This window comes from Trachurus trachurus, assembly GCF_905171665.1.
Source record: "Trachurus trachurus genome assembly, chromosome: 19".
In the NCBI taxonomy this organism is placed as follows: Eukaryota; Metazoa; Chordata; class Actinopteri; order Carangiformes; family Carangidae; genus Trachurus; species Trachurus trachurus.
The window spans coordinates 11,953,378-11,970,607 of record NC_139913.1 but is presented as its reverse complement, the minus strand read 5'-3'; the positions used below and the strand labels follow the sequence as shown (position 1 = coordinate 11,970,607).

At 42.9% G+C, this 17,230-nt stretch overlaps 3 protein-coding genes across 5 annotated transcripts; 1 reads left to right on the top strand and 2 right to left on the bottom strand.

The window, feature by feature from the left end:
• Positions 1 to 1,024: 1,024 nt before the first annotated feature.
• On the bottom strand, positions 1,025 to 8,180 carry narf (nuclear prelamin A recognition factor). The gene is made up of 12 exons (XM_083994068.1): positions 7,958 to 8,180; positions 6,575 to 6,643; positions 6,416 to 6,484; positions 5,792 to 5,920; positions 5,551 to 5,683; positions 4,543 to 4,677; positions 4,218 to 4,336; positions 3,096 to 3,225; positions 2,748 to 2,820; positions 2,336 to 2,473; positions 2,015 to 2,172; positions 1,025 to 1,926 (listed from the first exon to the last, which is right to left on the bottom strand). The coding sequence occupies exons 2-12, from the start codon at positions 6,626 to 6,628 to the stop codon at positions 1,679 to 1,681; spliced, it is 1,386 nt and encodes a 461-aa protein (XP_083850194.1). The 5' UTR covers positions 6,629 to 6,643; positions 7,958 to 8,180; the 3' UTR covers positions 1,025 to 1,678.
• Positions 8,181 to 8,477: 297 nt separating this feature from the next.
• cybc1 (cytochrome b-245 chaperone 1) lies at positions 8,478 to 10,913 on the top strand. Its single transcript, XM_083994073.1, has 7 exons — positions 8,478 to 8,614; positions 8,851 to 8,938; positions 9,086 to 9,127; positions 9,229 to 9,399; positions 9,480 to 9,624; positions 10,242 to 10,394; positions 10,710 to 10,913. Exons 2-6 carry the CDS (start codon positions 8,851 to 8,853, stop codon positions 10,390 to 10,392), a joined length of 597 nt encoding a protein of 198 aa, XP_083850199.1. The 5' UTR covers positions 8,478 to 8,614; the 3' UTR covers positions 10,393 to 10,394; positions 10,710 to 10,913.
• Positions 10,429 to 17,163, bottom strand: hexd (hexosaminidase d). Of its 3 annotated transcripts, none has more exons than XM_083994064.1 (12): positions 16,997 to 17,163; positions 16,446 to 16,603; positions 16,229 to 16,344; positions 16,020 to 16,107; positions 15,490 to 15,654; positions 14,478 to 14,661; positions 14,181 to 14,252; positions 13,902 to 14,100; positions 12,863 to 13,024; positions 12,679 to 12,783; positions 11,796 to 11,885; positions 10,429 to 11,625 (listed from the first exon to the last, which is right to left on the bottom strand). In XM_083994064.1, exons 2-12 carry the CDS (start codon positions 16,530 to 16,532, stop codon positions 11,454 to 11,456), a joined length of 1,440 nt encoding a protein of 479 aa, XP_083850190.1. In that variant the 5' UTR covers positions 16,533 to 16,603; positions 16,997 to 17,163; the 3' UTR covers positions 10,429 to 11,453. The 3 variants fall into 3 exon arrangements, with proteins under 3 accessions (XP_083850190.1, XP_083850191.1, XP_083850192.1); XM_083994065.1 differs by having other exon boundaries at positions 16,446 to 16,611; positions 17,006 to 17,163; XM_083994066.1 differs by having other exon boundaries at positions 16,446 to 16,611; positions 17,019 to 17,163.
• Between the last annotated feature and the right edge of the window lie 67 nt (positions 17,164 to 17,230).

The following is a 17,230-nucleotide window of genomic DNA, read 5'->3' as shown; positions in this document are numbered from 1 at the left end:
GAGCCAGATCCTGCTGTTTGCCTCCTGGAAATCTTTTCTAGGCTTATAAATCAGTCTAACAATAAATGGCTAGCAATAAAAAGTTATTATATTGCCAATGGAAAAACACCTCAGCTCCTATTATCCATGTCTGGTTAAATGCACTCTCAGAAGTAGAAAACCTGGAAAGAGTCATAATATACTGCAACACAAACTCTGTGGAGAAAAATGAAAAAGTTTGGTCTTCTTGCTATGGCATGATTGATGAAATATAGTCTCTGCCAAGGTAGACCACAATGTGTATACAGCCCTGTTTAATTATGTGAATGTGTAGGATGTGTTTACAAGGCAACTATGCTGCCCATTTTGATAATGTCTATGGACATATTGAAGCACTGTAATTTTGGCTATGATGAATTGTGAATGAATTCTGAGTTGAATAAGGTATTCCCTGCCTTCAATATTTTTTTTGGTCTTTTTTTTCTTCTTCCAACCTAAATGTATATGCCTAATCTGCAAAACCTCCAATAAAGAGAGGGTAAAACAAGGCCATTGTCATTGATTCCCCTCATCAAACCTTTCTCTGGCCAGGACATTCCTCTGTCATCATGGTTTTTTTGTGCACTTTATTAAACAAAATTTGTAGATGTCATTAAGCAACTGCCCTGTGTGCTTTTAATTGCCGCCTGGAGACAAACAAAGTTGTATTGAATTGAATTGAATTGAATCATTAGTCACCAATCGTGCCATCAAGTCTGATCCTCACTTAACCTTTGAGGCTCATATCAAACATCTCTGCAAGATATCATTTGCACCACCTCAGGAACATTATAGCCAGACTCCGTCCCACACTCACCCCACATGATGCTGAGAAACTCTTCCACTTCATTGTCTCCACCAGACTGGACTATTGCAATGCAATATAACGTGTGTCTCTGTGTTTATAGGGTTAGCAGTCCTGAATCATGTCACTGGCACTGAATTTAAATAATTTTGAAAACAATGAAATTTCTCCATTTAATGTCTTGTTGTCATGTGTCTCAAATCATCTCATTGTGTTTACATCAACAGTGTCTGTTCAATGAGCAAAGGAATCAGAGAGATTTAGTATTTTAGTGTGATTGATCTTTTATAACAAAGATAAATGATGAAGTTTGGGAAATTATAATAAAATTAAATCTTGTACCATTAAAAATGACGAGTCTCTACATAGGGATGGATTCAGGTGTACTTGATGATTGCCTTTGATCTTCTGGAGCAGCAGCTCGACTTTCCGACGACTGGCTGAGACAAGATGATCACACATGGTTGAGAGGTACAATGGACCGGTGGAGATGACTTGACTACACAGTAAAACTTCTTCACTATGAACCAATCAAGACTCTTCACACTCAGTGTCAGTCGCATGACTCTGCATCATTCATCTTATAAGTCGTCATGCGACCAGCTCAGTGACATCATGGCTTCATTCAGCATGACATCCATAAGAAGTTAGACCTCATCTTTCCTCAAGCTCAGGTTTGGCCCTTGTTCTCAGTACAGACACTGCCTCACTGTGACCAAATGGAAGAACTGCACCTATGGAGACCGGTCTTCAGCAAGTCCACCAGGGTCTTCTGCAGGACGGAGATGGTCCAGAATCAGGACCATGCTTAGGGGACCTCATTCAACCATCGTGTCTTCAAGTTAAATTACTGTCTCACCACTGCATGTGGGGGGGCTGTCCATTGCCTGGACCCTGGTTTCTATACTGGGTGTGCAGCAGCATACTGGTCTGGGCGGAGTCCTGGCCCTGCAGCCAGTCTCGATAGAGAGTCTGCAAGGTGGGGTTGAGCTCTGGGAGACGGACTGGCAGGCTGCTGTAGGAGTTTTCCATTTGCTGGACCAGGGCTTTGTCCACCCGTCCTTCTGCCTCACTCTCCGCCTGACCCCGGCCACTCAAGCACCCTGGAGAGGGGAGGGGGATTACATGATGAGGGAGTCTCCATGGCATTGAGATGAGTGAATATACTGTATGGCTGCAGAGTTAAGTTACCTCCTGGACAAGACAACACCTCCACCAGATGGTACGGCACTCGTCCCTTTCTCATCCGGTGGACGAGGGTCTGGATGTTCCTGAAACCATAGACAGCAGCAAACTGCAGCAAAGTCTTTCCGTCCCGCTCCAGGGTCACTTCCTGGAAGTCTCGGTTCCTATGAATGCACCAATATGGAGACAGGAAGAGAGCTGTTAATCATGTCACACACACGCAGTTGGTATAAACAGACAAGGACATAATGCTACAGATACTCAGGTGTTCCAACTGTGACACAATGAAAGTTACAGTGTAGGTGTGAGGATGCAGGTGAGTCTCACCTGAGGGTTTTGTATGTGATCTCATGCACCTCCACACCGAAGAGCTCTTTGGCAGCGTGTTTGAACATGTGCTCCAGGAAACCTTCAGAACCTCGACCCTCATGTCTCACTAGAGCCACCTCTCCAATCTCCCCCAGCCTGAAGCCAAGTACAACCACTCAGTGAAGATATCACCACATTAATATACAATTCATATGCAATATGTACAGTAGTTGGTTGGATTGTTCTGCGGCAGCTCTTAGTGTAGAGCTTGAAATATCAAACACATGCAAAGTAAGAATCAGTCACATGTCGGGCTGCATCATGTCCAATCAGCTCTGGTCCAGTCTAATCCAGTCTCCTCCCCATTAAGTCTGATCCAGTCTGGTCAAGTTTACTTGGGGTGACAAAGAAAACCATTTCCACTACTCACACTGGATCCAGTGGAACAGACTCCAGGTCCGCCACTGAGACGTTCCTCCGCTGCATTAAGTGATAGATCTCACCTGAAACATCAAACAACCCTGTTACTGAAATATCACCATTAAACTGATTGAATCATCTCAAGGGGTTATTCCCAATAATGAAAGCTGACTTCAAACGAAGGACTACAGGAGTCGAAGGGGGAACCTTTCCACACAACTGAGCAGTCAAACAAAAACAAGAGACTTCATTCTGTACGAATACTGCACAAAGTTATAATATAATAGTGCATATATGTCGTAAACACAGCAGGTCACAAGTCACAGTGAGGTCACAGCAGCAGTGTATAAGACTGAACCTGAGGTGAGGACACAGTCGACATCTCTGGAGTCCAGCAGAGTATTGTAGAACTCCTCTCTGATGGCTTCCAGCTTCTTATCAAAGCAGGGAGCCACCACGATGTGGTACACCTTATCTGGACTCAGGCTCTGTTAGGAAAAGAAGAAACAACAACAACAACATAATCAGGTATATTATATAACTTATCCACAGGATCACAGTGATTATGTACTGTATGTATGTTTCTGTTCACTGTTCAAGCTTAACACAAGTAAAGATCCTTATAGTTTTAGCAGTAGGTTTGTTACCTTTAATTGTCGGTGCGAGCTATTTTTAGAACCGCCGAGCCGAGCGGCGAGCTGCTCAGAGCTACGCTATGGAGGCTAATGGGATTTCTTGGTTTCCCTCATCAAACTCATCAAATACACAATCCAACAACTCCAAAACGCTCTGGTGGACAAGTTGTGACCTGCACATTCACCACGCTATGAGATAATAACAGAACGTTGCGATACAGAGTTGTTTTAGAGGTAATTTCATGCAAAACCGTTGATGTGCGTTGCCTTCAGGGACAGTTTTTCAGCAAGCAGTCTCTGCATTTACCTTGAAAACCTTGAAAACAACTCGTAACGTTCTATTCCCATAGTGTGGTGAATGTGCAGAGCATTTTGGAGTTTTTGGATTGTGTATTTGTTGAGTTTGATGAGGGAAACTCCAAGAAATCCCATTAGCCTCCGTAGTGTAGCTCTGAGTAGCTCACGGCTCTGCTCCGCCGTTCTAAAAATAGCTTGCACCGACTATTAAAGGTAACGAACCTACTGCTATGACTACAGGGATTATGGCAATGGGCCAATTTGCCAAAATGTTGAACTATCCCTTTAAAAGGTAAATGTGCTGTAATATCAAACATTAATAATCTTTCTGACTCAACTGGATTAAAATGGATGCTTAGCACTTTATCTATCTGATACCACGATGAATCACTTATTCTGGATTCAGAGTTTCCAGCTCAGTGTTCACTGACTCATAGTTCAGGTTTAGAGCCAAAGTTTGTTAAACCTGCTTTCTGGAACAGAGCCCAGTAGCCTTTACTGATACAATTAACTGGACTAGTTAACCACAGCTGACTAGTTCCACCCACCTGCTGTTTAGAGAAGTAGTCTTTGATCAGACAGCCCATGATCTGCTGAGAAGACCTGGCAGTGCAGATATGCGGGGTGACCAAACTGCCCAGGATCCGCTCTGAGTAACGGATCCACCCTGAGGAGGACACACACACACACACGCTTGATTAGCCCTACTCCTTCTCTCTCTTATCTCTGACGAGGGGTGTGGGGTGAGAAAAGCTCTTTATCTCTCTCTAGCAGTTTTCTTGTGTTGTTTATGTCTATGTCTATGTGTGAACTGCAGCTATTTGCAGAGAGAGGGAGAGAAGTGGTGCACATGGTAAAACAGAGGAGGTTTACCTGGGCAGGAGGAGGTGAACATGGGCAGGGCATTGGAGTCGTGGTGCCTCCTGCGGTACCTCTGAATAAACTCCTTCTGACTCTCTACGATGCTGAATCCTGTTGCCAGAGTGGAGTCAAATACATAGTGGACTCCTGTAGACCAGAGAGTCCAGTTCATGTTTAATTAACTAGTCTTAAACAGGAATCAAGAGCAAATAACAGAGGATGCGAATGCATTCTGTTTCTGACTGAATACAGTCAGTGAGCTGCTGAAGAAAAGACAGGGAGATGGCAATTGTTAAAGGGATAGTTCAACATTTTGGCAAATTGGCCCATTGCCATAATCGCATAGTCATAGCAGTAGGGTCGTTACCTTTATTAAGTGCAAGCTATTTTTAGAACGGCGGAGCAGAGCCGCAAGCTGCTCAGAGCAACGCTACGGAGGCTAATGGGATTTCTTGGTTTCCCTCATCAAACTCATCAAATACACAATCCAACAACTCCAAAACGCTCTGGTGGACAAGTTGTGACCTGCACATTCACCACGCTATGAGATAATAACGGAACGTTACCAGACAGAGTTGTTTTCAAGGTAAATTCATGCAAAACCGCTGATGCGCGTTGCCTTCAGGGACAGTTTTTCAGCAAGCAGTCTCTGTATTTACCTCGAGAACGGCTCCGTTTCATAACGTTCTGTTATTATCTCATAGCGTGGTGAATGTGCAGGTCACAACTTGTCCACGAAAGCGTTTTGGAGTTGTTGGATTCTGTATTTGATGAGTTTGATGAGGGAAACCAAGAAATCCCATTAGCCTCTGCAGCCGCTCGGCCGTTCTAAAAATAGCTTGCACCGACAAATAAAGGTAACGAACCTACTGCTATGACTATAGAGATTATGGCAATGGGCCCATTTGCCAAAATGTTAAACTATCCCTTTAAACCAGATTCCCCTCCATGATCTTGTGCCTCAGACCCATACAGTTTATAATTAAATGTGAACTTGGTCGTGAATTTGAAGACACTCACCCAGACTCTTCAGAAAGCTGCACAGTTTGCGGGCGGCGTCACTGATGTCCAGACCAAACTTGACGGCAAAGAACGGCAGTGACTGTGGACAAACGGAGGCGACCAGCACCTTGTGTTCTGACACGTCACACCTCTGGGAGGGAACAGTTACACAATGAAACTACACAGTGGGAGCAGTAATGTCATCATACATATCACAAAAACAACATAGAAACAGACTGCTTATGCTTATGCTTTGAACCTTATTGTTCTCCAGAACCTGCTCCATCTCCTCAAGGTTCTGCTGAGATATCTTCAGACTCTCCTCCTCTGACACACAGCCATCACAGGACAGACAAGCACTCAGCAAAACCTGAGCTCCTTCATTTAGCTGAGGACACACAGGACAGGTGAGATGGTACCAGAAACAATGGTCACACAGAGGGTGACATATCCAACGTCCAAATCTCGCGCGATTTGCGCCGGTGTCAGTAATCGCACTGATGCCAGCGCAAATCGCGCGAGATTTGGACGGACCAGGAAGAGGAGCTTCCGCTACAAACAAGCTTGAAATATAGACTTATTTAATTTTTTTCGGAACAATTTCGCATTTCCGGGCTTCAATACAAGACGGACATTACATACGAGCAGCATGGAGGTATTTGGATGTTTTTTGGTGTGTCTTTTTGTTACGAAGAAAAGTGGTATCCATTTGCAACCGTTATATGGACATGCACTGCTACGCCGAGACCCCCTGTAACTCAGAGAAGCCACGGATAACTCTGAAACTTCTCCCAGCCCTCGGCATGAGGGTGAGTAGATAATGAGTGCAATTTGAATTTTGAGTGAACTATCCCTTTAATAAATAGAAGACTGATGTAGTTACCTGTCCATGACTGACTTCTTCTCCCTCCTGCTGTGAGACGGCTCCTTCATCACTCTGCTCCTTGTTGCACTGTGACCACATGGATAATCAATTAAAGACTTTTCTGATCCAGGATCACAAAAACAACCATGTTCTTCGGAGCGGGCCGAGTCAATTCACCTGTTTGGTGCAGTTCTCACACTTCTTCCTCTTTGCTGTATTCACTTTGGACATCTTGCTTGTGGTTACCTAAACACAGTGATGACATATAGATAACAGCAGTATGAGCCCCCTCCTCCTCTAATCAGACACACAACACTGAGAATAGTGGGAAACAAACTAGTATCATGTCATTAATATTTCAACGTTTCATGTTATTCCAGGCACAGTGTTAACAGCGTGTGACATGACTGGAAGACTCTTTGATTTACCTAAGGCTAAGCTATCTCATAGTATGTGTATGTTGTTGTGTGACAATGTGTAGGGTGAATTCAGGTAGCCTATATTGGGACAATTTTTGTAAATCCATTTTCTGAGCCATTTTTTGTCATCAAGATTAATAAATAACCCAACAAATTAGATATGTCTGGATTCTAGATTCTTCTTTTGTGAGAGCACACTCAATTTTAAAGGAACTATTTTTTCGCGACTTGTTTGGTAATGTGGGACACAGGCCTGTGGTATGGGATATTGCATGGAGCTGCAATTACATTAAAAAAAGACATGAATAGATTGCTTAATTATGTATATTAGGCCTATAGCCTATTATGTTTATGTTGTGTATTAATAATCTTGTGATTTGGTTACAATGTACCAATTATTTCAACAAACAGCAGATTTAATAGCCTGAAACATATTGTGAGCAGATTATTGACCTCAGGAGAAGCAAGAATGTTTTTTTTTAAATCCTTTTTTTTAATATATATATATATTTTGTTACATTTGTTAGATTTTGTTAAATCTGCTGACCACACACCCCTGTGTGATGTCACCCAAAATATTTAATGTGACTTTTAATGTAGACATCCAGAGGAATGTATCAGCACCTTTAACTTTGCCATAGCCCATTCAAGGCAAGTGGAAGCAGTGTTTTTCCTTATCTGTCCCAAATTACCTAATGTCCCAATATACCTGAATTCACCCTATAGTTGTTGCATAGCTTAACTGTGTTGTGTGTAATGTTGTATGGTGAATAAAATCCACAATCACTCAACAACACACAGTTTAACATATAGCAACACTCACCCAAGGGCACTTGACTTGCTGCAGGATGGAGCCACAACAGTAGATGAGCTGCTCTTCTCTGAGTCACAGCTGCCCAGCTACTGTGCTGCTACTGTGTTGTGTGTTTCTGATTGTGTGACAGTGGCTGTGTATTGTGGTGTGACTGCGTGTAGAGTTGTGTGACTGTCTGTGCATGTTTGTAGTGTTGTATGACTGTAGGACGGTGCGCGCTGTTACTGTAGATAAACAGTCTGTAGTGTTGTGTAATAATGTGTCGTGTGGTCCGGTGGTGAACAGGGTGTAGTGCTGTGTGCTGCTGACCGAGTAGAGGTAACTCACCGGACGGTTTCTGTTCCGCTCTCAGACAAAGACGAGGAGGAGCCGCAGAGGACGGAGGCGCTGAGGAGGACAGAGGACAGAGGACAGGAGGGACAGGACAGCGAGTGTCTCTCGGCTCTTCTCACTCCTAGGTCCACTCGTTTATGGACTGCGTCCCCAAATGCCAGCTCGGCGGATATTACAGGCGAGGACATCTGACATTCATGCCACCGGTGAACTGACTATACACCCTGGCTGCTACTACCCCGGCGCGGCCACTGCGCATGCGTGGAGGATGCAGTCAAATTAATGTAACAGCTCAGCCTGTTCTGGACTATACGGACAGATCTAAAGTGTTTTTTTTCAACCAGTCACTCTGTTTTGTTAGACAGTTTTGTGCAGTGAACTATAACCACACAGCCAAATACACCTTTACGTTTGAATCATAGACTGTAAAAGGTTTCAATGCATGTTTTACGCTCTTATTTTGAAAGCAGCGTGAGGAGAAGCGCGTCCAATCAAGGCTGACGGATCCCGGAAGGAAGTGTCACCTATTGCAGAAGATTGCTGCTGCAACAACAGGAACTGAGCTGTATATTCATTCACTGACGGTTTGAAGGGACTCGTGCTCTTTTATACGATCTTGTTGGCGAGAATCTCAAGGAAAGTGAGTAAAAGGTGAGTGTGAAGAAGAGCTGACTCTTTATGAAACTGTTTATACTACTTTGATAAAAGCTTCGTTTCTGATGCTTCATGTCAACACATCGCCCCCTTCTGGTCAGAATGAAAAACGGGCAAAATTACAAATTAATCTTCATTGAAACTAAATGTATGCAGGCTATAGGTAAAATGAGCTTATACATGTGAAGTAGCTGATTGAGTTGTAGTTAACTGACCTCCTGGCATCTGCTCAGATGGGATACATGACAGTAGAGGAGCACAGCTCCACCCTGCTCCACCTGAAAAGGACTCCAGGCCTCCGGTCCTGGTCTCTCCTGATTGGTAAGTGTGTAGCATAGACTGTAAAGGTGTGTAGGCCTATTCCTCTGTATAAACCATCCTGTGTGATCCTTCAAACAGTTTCATTCAAACATCTCTGCTCTGGCCATGCATCGTCTTCAAATAAGAAGCCTGTCATTGTAATTGCAGGTATAGCATCAGTCGGACTGGCAGCTGCATACTACAGCTCAGGTAAAGAATTTAGTGAATCTGTTAATTTTTCTTTCAACATACTGTTAACCTCCGATGTTAATGTTTTGTGTTCTCTTTGTTGTTTTATGTGAACCTCTTAGACAGCATCCTGTGGAAACTATTCTATGTGACTGGCTGTCTATTTGTGGCTGTACAGAACATGGAGGAATGGGAAGACGCTGTCTTCGACAAAACCAAGAACCTGATAGAGCTCAAGACCATGAGTTTGTATGCTTCAGTTCTGACGATGTGGAGGAAGGGACAGGAAAAAAGTCAGTAGCACACTGTTGATATGTTTGTGCTGTGCTATGGTACTATTAGATCTTAATTGTCATGTCCTCTCTCTGTCCAGTTGTGCTGGATCTGACTCAGCTCTGTGATATCTGCATCCAAGAGGAGAGGGTTCGTTATCTGGGGAAGGGCTACGTCCTTATGCTGCGTCTGGCTGCAGGCTTCTCCTACCCCCTCACTCAGAGTGCCACACTGGGAGGACGCAGGTATGTGTCTCAAAACATTACAGAGACGTAGAGACAGTAACAAGGTTGATCAAAACTCATATAGTGCAAGCAAATGGAGGTAAATGTCCATGTTTTTTATTTCCTTGTAACAGTCAGAGCCATATTGTTGGGGGTTTTGGGGGAGGAGAAACAAAGGTCAAGGATGCGGTGATATTACAAAATGTCAGTTTTATGTTGTGCAAGCAATATCTCAGGAGCTTGTTCAAATTTGGCAGTGGCACAAATATCGGGGTGGTTCAGTGGCTTGCCTGGTGGCGTGCGTGCCATTTGGCTTGGTCCTAATTTGCGGTGGTCATGAACATGTTGTGTTGACCCGAATTTGAGGATTAACTTAGATTTTGGTGATCAAAGGTCACGATTAGGGAATCCCTATCCTTACACTCCTCAAAGGAATCCCTTCAGATTTTCATTTTGTTACAATATGACATGTTTCATGTGTAAATGAGATGATTACCATTAAAGAACAGTTTGAAAAGACAGGACACATTTAACCTCCACACATTTACTACTGATCTTCAAAAATGTACTGAAAACAACTGCGATCACGACTATATTGGAGGATAATGTGTCTAATGCTGTTTCCTGTTTCTTGGCAGTGATGTGGAGGCGGTGGCTGCTCTACTGAAACGTTTTTTGGGGCTGGAGGAGCTCAGGCAACATGAGGAAGATGATGATGAAGAGGAGGAGTGCTCTCTGGATAACAGCAGCGACCAAGATGATGAAGCTGATGAAGTCGGAAACCTGTAACGGTAGTTGTTGTTGTTGTTGAGTTTGGGCATTGTGGTCGAGAATTAGCGGGCTCGGCTTGAGTGAAATTCATTACACGTTATACTGAAAGTGTGTGCATGTGACACTGAGGGTGTAGGCTGTTATTATGTACACACAATCTTCTGTTGTGTATATCTGAGTTAAAGTAAATAATTCAACATTTAGACCTCCATGAAAAATCCTTCAGGTGCAGAGACTCTATAGCTCATCAGGTCTAATGATTGTTTGAAGGTGCAGCTCCACGTTGTCTGTATTAACTGTGCCTTTCACTGAACTAATGACTGTTTATGGTGTAGATGCTGTTCCCACCACTCTCCGGACCACCCAGCTGACAGCGTGTACTCTCACCGTAGACCGTCAAATGTATCTCCATAGTACGACGGAGTATTTGGGCCAAATTGAGGAAAAAAACAAAAAAACACAGACTTTGAGAATAAAGTCATAAATTTACGAGAATAAAGTCGTACATTTCCTACGAGAAAAAAGTCATAACATTACGAGAATAAAATCGTAAATTTATGACTTTATTCTCGAAGTTTGAGATTTTTTTATTTGTCAATGTGGCCCTAATACTCCGTCGTACCATAGGACATGAGGAATTTAATGACTCAAACTCTTCAGCTGAACCAAAGACTGAGTCTTAGGAAATACTTTGGCTCAATGTTTGATCTGTTTTTATATGTATGTATTATGTATGTGTGTTTGTTTGAATTGAATCAGGGCTAATGACGACTGTTAATTTTTACTGTTGATTTTATTGTTTTTTTATATATATTTTTTTTACAAGAAAGAGTTACAGGTGTGGTTCATATGAACCAGGTTGGTGTGTTCCTTATTCTATGAGCAACAATCAGCTGTTTACAATTATGTAATTGTCCTTCAACGATCAACTGTTTACAATGAGCCATTTATTCTTTGCTCTAAGTCTACTATCAAATCATATTAGTGACACACTTACTGTAATTAAAGTGCTTAATAACATTATCAAAATAAAATGTATCGTAAAAATATATGTTGTAGTAACATTCATTATTTTTCTTCTATGGGACTATCTCTTTAACACAGGCCAGGGTTTCCTCTGTGATCCTCTGCAGAGGTGCCGTCACTGGGCTCACATGTTCTTCTATCCACTCCGTAGCAGTGCATTCTGGATAAAAACGCAGCATTTCCTCTTTCACTGCCTCCAACTTCTGCTGCAGCGTAGTCAGATACCTGATGACAAGTGATTACCACAAAGAAATTGAAAAGCTATGAAGTATTATACTTTTTTTTTTTTGGATAACATTCTCTGACTTGAACTGTTTTCACCATGCATTTCATATGTTCACACTCCATTCACTCATCGAATCAAAAAAAAAAAAGAGAAAGAAGTCCGTCCTTACGCTGACGCTTGGTTGTGAATCGTCATGATGATGAGTGGGTTTACCATCCTCCTCTGTCGCTGGTAGGGGCTGAACCATCCTCTCACAGCCCTGCAGGAAGGACACAGCTGTTCAGCCCTTCTCAGTGTGGCCCCAACAGAGTCGCTCCATACTGACCAGTTAATGTTTAATGTTGGACATGCTACCAGATTTTCAAACTTTTTCAAACTAACCCATCTGCATACTGCATAGCCATGAGGCAGAAAGTGTAAACAGTGAATAAGGATTGTGGGAAATGTAGATAATTGGCATGAGAAATGTAGGAAATTGGTACACTACTTCTTAGGACAGATCTTTCTACCCAAAGTTTTGGTGTAAGTTGAGTTTCTAATTGCTCTATCCTTGTCTGTTTTTTCCTCTGTCTTTTTGTTCTTTTGCCCTTTAAGCCTGTCTTTTTACCCTGATGGATTTTATTGTAATTGGTTTGAGACCAGACCATGTAGCTACCATGGTGATTTTACACTGAACTGAACTACGTTGAAACCTCAAACGAATGCGGAGATCTCACAGAGTCGGGCCTACTGTAGCAGAGGCCCGACTCTGTGGGGGCCAGTTCACTTGGATCGGTTGCTGAAACTTGAGAAGAATTTCCACTACAAAGCTTTGCAGTTGTCGGGAGAATCAAGCTCTGGTCTACATCCTGGTCTTTACTTTCTGTACAGGAAATCCCTGTGCCTCTAGTTTTTTGTTCTTTTGTCTTTTGGAAATCAGAGTATAATGTATAATGTATACAAGATAAGATTGACTCTTCGCCCTCTCCTTTGTGTTTCTGCTAAGCTAACTGTAACTGCAGTGAACTGAGCCTGGTGTCAGAGGAGACGAGTGAGATGAAGGTTGAACTCACATGCTGTTTTCAAAGAAGCGAATGTCGTCTGATGTCAGCAGGTTATTCAGGTCAACGATGAGCTCAGCCAGTCTCTTTCCTGGGAACAATTCCTCCGCAGGTCTCCTGCAGGAACACAACACAAGCTAGAGATACTGCTGCACCTCAACAATGAGACAGTTACATCGGACAGTGCAGAGCTCACCCGTCCAAGGCCTGCACCTCCACCGATGGCACACTCAGCCTCTCACACACTCTGGACTGACCCTCCTCACTGAGCTGACCCTGGACCAGCGTCTGCAGACAGGCTCCCAACGACGGAAGAGCCAGAGGCATCAGCTCACACAGCACGGACATGTGGTCATACCTACGGTGGGACAGGACCGGAGCTTTTTAGGAGGTCTGAACTGGACTGGACCTGACCATGTCATGTCAGGTATCACTGTAAAGCTCTATCCCTCTCCTGAACAGTGATGTAGGCTCCAAAAGTTGTCATCTCCTCCGTATCCGCAACCAATTGTAAAAGTATAATTTACATTAACAATCTATGAAATTTACAGTACAAGTCTTTAATGGCTGTTTTCTCGACATGAGTTTTTCCTCAGACTCTGGGCCCCAAATCTCCACTTCGCCAGCACTTACAGACACCAAACCTACTCGTTTTATTCCTGTCTATATTCTGAAGGTTTTTACAGAGGGGATTGTTGATATATCATTCAAAGCCTGATTTATATAACATTTTATTGCTAAAAACATGGCAAAATTAGATTTTTTGGGGGGGCTGGTGACAGTATTTTCTCATTTACAGAGTGATAAAAAGAGATATCCAAAATCCCTTCTGTAAAAACTTCTGACTCTAATATGTCAACAAAATAAAACAAGAATTTTGAAAGTGGCTTTATCAATTTTTCAGATTTCGGTTCTGGAAATGTCTGCAAATTAGCGCATATTTCATCAGATATTGCCTCATTTACATATTTATATATAAAATTTGACAAAACTTGTAATACAAAAAATATTTGTCTTAATGTAAGTGATAAACGTGGGAAGTTTCATGGTGATATCTATTATTTAAAAATGTTACCCTATTCACCTGTAGTATCTCCCCTTAAAGTCCAATATATCCAGTTTTTATAACAGAAAGTAATTACACACTCATCTCACACACACACACTAGTAGACCATGTAAAGTAAACTGGCATGTTCCACCTGTCAGTGTGGACAGGTGATAAGTGCATCCTCACCTCTGCCAGCCGGTGAGGGCGATGCCCCTCAGGTTTACACCAGTAGGTAAAGCAGCAGCCACCTTCAGCCACTGCACATGATTGTCCACGTGCCTCTGAGTGCCGGGCACACAGGTGTCAACACTGGTGGAGCCTTTGAAGGAGCTGGCAGCCCACAGCCCTGACAAACCAGCTGCGTGATACTTGTTCAGCAGAGACACTGTTCAGCACAAAGGATTCATCAGACACCAGAAACAAGAGACCACAGATCACAAGTTCAGGGAACATGGTTCCTCCTACCTGTCCTGTCCACATCCAGTTCAGGGGTGTAGTCCCACAACATAGGCTGGACGAGTCCCACCAGACCACTATCTGTTCAACATATAAGAACATATTATTGAAACTGTTAATGACAGTTCATAAAAACAAGACATTATTGCTGAACGAGTTAGTAATAATCATGCTGTAACTGAGGCCTTGTTTATTGTACCAACAACTTTAACCTGCAAACCTTCATGACCAGCTTCTGAGGAGCAGGAGCTATAAAAAAGTTGACTTTAACTTTAAAGCTGCAGAAACACCTTTGTTGCTTCTTACCTTTCAAAGTGTCTGGGCTCATGACTCTCATCATATCATCCCACATGATAATGGTCAAGTGAGGCCACGTCTCCTTGATGGCCTTGGCGATCTTTGTCACGTGACTCAGGAACAGCTGCTCCACTGTGCATCCTGTTGAGGCCAGCCACGACTGTGACTCCTCCCCCTCACCGAGCATGTACACCTGAGAGAATACGTGTAGGGCAAGCGGATTTAACATTTAAAAGCTAAGTTTGACTATCCCGAATTAACATCGTAGATATCAACGACGTCTTTCTGACTAGTCGTAATTACATTTTGAATAGTTGGATTTTTTATTCAAGATATCTGTAATTCAGTTTTGCCTAGTCAAAAAGAACATTTCAGATATCCGCAACTACATTCTTCCTAGGAAAAATGATGTCACTTTTGCCATTTATGTGTATGGGGTTTGTCATTACAGATATCTACAATTCAGTTGCGGATATCTGCTATGTGAATTACGGATATCTGTAACTGAATTACGACTATTACGAATTCCAGTTTGAGATATCTTCAACGTCATTTTGACTAGTCATAATTCCAGTTACGGATATCTACAACGTCATTTCGCCTAGTCAAAAGTTAATTTAAGATATCTGAAAACGGACATGTAGATATCTTTAATTGAGGTGAATTAAAGATTTCTTGAACTGGAATTATGACTGGTCAGAATCAAATTGTAGATATCTCAAACTGGTATTAGTACTAGTCGTAATTCAGTTACAGATATCCATAATAATTCACATAGCGGATATCTGCAACTGAATTATAGATATCTGTAATGACAAACCCCATACACATGAACGGCAAAAGTGACGTCATTTGTCCTAGGAAGAATGTAGTTGCGGATATCTGAAATATTCTTTTCGACAAGGCAAAACATCTGCAACACATATCCAGTCTGGCTTTTAAATGTTAAAATGGCTTGCCATATTATGACATGTGTCACACAAGGGAGGCGTGCCACATGATTACTGAGACTCATCCTCACCTCATCGCCCCCAATGTGCAGATAGTTAACGCCTGGATGTGACTCCACCACCTGCCTGAGCATCTCCATCACTAGCGTCTGTCCCTCTGTTTTGTGAGGGTTCAGAGTTCCCAAACAGTGAGGCACCTCCCTGAGGCCCGACATAGGCTGATGCTTCAACACAAACTGACAGAGACATAAAAACACACAGCAGGTCAGACACCGAGCATCACACCGAGCAGGAAGCACATCTGCCTCACCCAGGGCCGTTGTATAGGGGAGAAAGGTGATGATAATTCTAGGGGCCCAGCGCCTAGTGGGGCCCACAAAAAACCCCAGTAGTCTAATCTTTGTATGACTGATTTATTCTGCATAAGACCCTGACTAATACTCACAGTAATGCTGCATTAGCATCAAAACAAAGTAGGCTAAATAAAAAATGATAATACATACGTAGTCTAAGAAAAAAAAGTGGAAAAGTTAGGGGGTAGGGGCCCATTTTAGTATTCTTTAAGGGGGCCCAGAATTCCTAGCAACGGCCCTGGCCTCACCTCCATGTGTCCAAACGTCTGCACCAGGGGAATCACCTCCATGGACTTAGATCTGGCAAATTCCAGCAGAGATAATATTTCCTGTCGGCTGCAAGCAAACACAGTAATTAAGACTTGATGAGACACCAGACATGACCGTTGGTTGAATCTTCTCTTCCTCACAGTGAAGATTGTACGATGAATGTTGCAGGTATAGAGTCAAAGTGCACCTGTAGGCAGGCTGAGCCGTGGCCTTCAGCAGCTGCAGCTCCCCCTCATAAGGAAACATGTCCTCGTACTCCACCAGCAGGCCCTCTGCTCCCAGATCGGAGAACAGCTCAATCAGCTGAGGAGGCCAAAAAGGTCAGATACATGTGACATCAATCAATGACACACAGGTGTAGGGACATGTGTAAATGTGTTACAGACCACATACAGGGGTCTCACCTTGTGGAGGTATTCTGCTTTAGGAGGGGCACCTTTCAGATCTAAGTGAACCAGTTTCTGTCCTTCAGGCCAGGGTGGATACTTCATCTTGTCTAACTGTGTAGACACCAGCAGAGCCTCGTGTCAACAGTAGATGAGTGTCCACGTCTGGTACTGGTCTTCTATCCTAGAGTCAGAGGTAAACAAGGTGAGGCAGCTTTAGTTTCTATGCACCCACTGGAACAAACTCCCAGAAACCTGCAGGTCTGCCAGAACCCTTAGTGCCTTTAAATCAACATTGAAGACTTTCATGTTTGCTGATGCCTTTCTGCACTGTAACATTATTCAGTTATTTTATATCTTTTTTACTATGTTTTAGTTGTTCTGTCTCCCTTTCTGTTTTACTTCTTTTTATATCTGTTTTAATTCTTTCTCTTGTCTGTTTTTAAATAATGTTTGCTTTTTATGTTCTTATTTTGCTAATATGTAAAGCACCTTGAGTTGTTTTGTTGCGGAAATGTGCTATAGCCTAGGCTACAAATAAACTTGCCTTGCCTTGTCTGAGACTCAACTGGTTTGACTTACCTGGACAACACAGATCGGATGGGATGCGCAAGACACTGGACGGAGGATCTGTAGGTTTTTGAGGATGTTTATGCAGCTGTGGCGCGGATGCACCTTCCTCTTTGTTTAAATGTACGTACTGCAGCGTTATTCTCTGGTTTCTATCTGTCGCCCTGCCCTCCTTTCAAATCAAAAACATACGATAGACGATCGATTTGTCCAGTCTGAATGGGAAGAGCAAT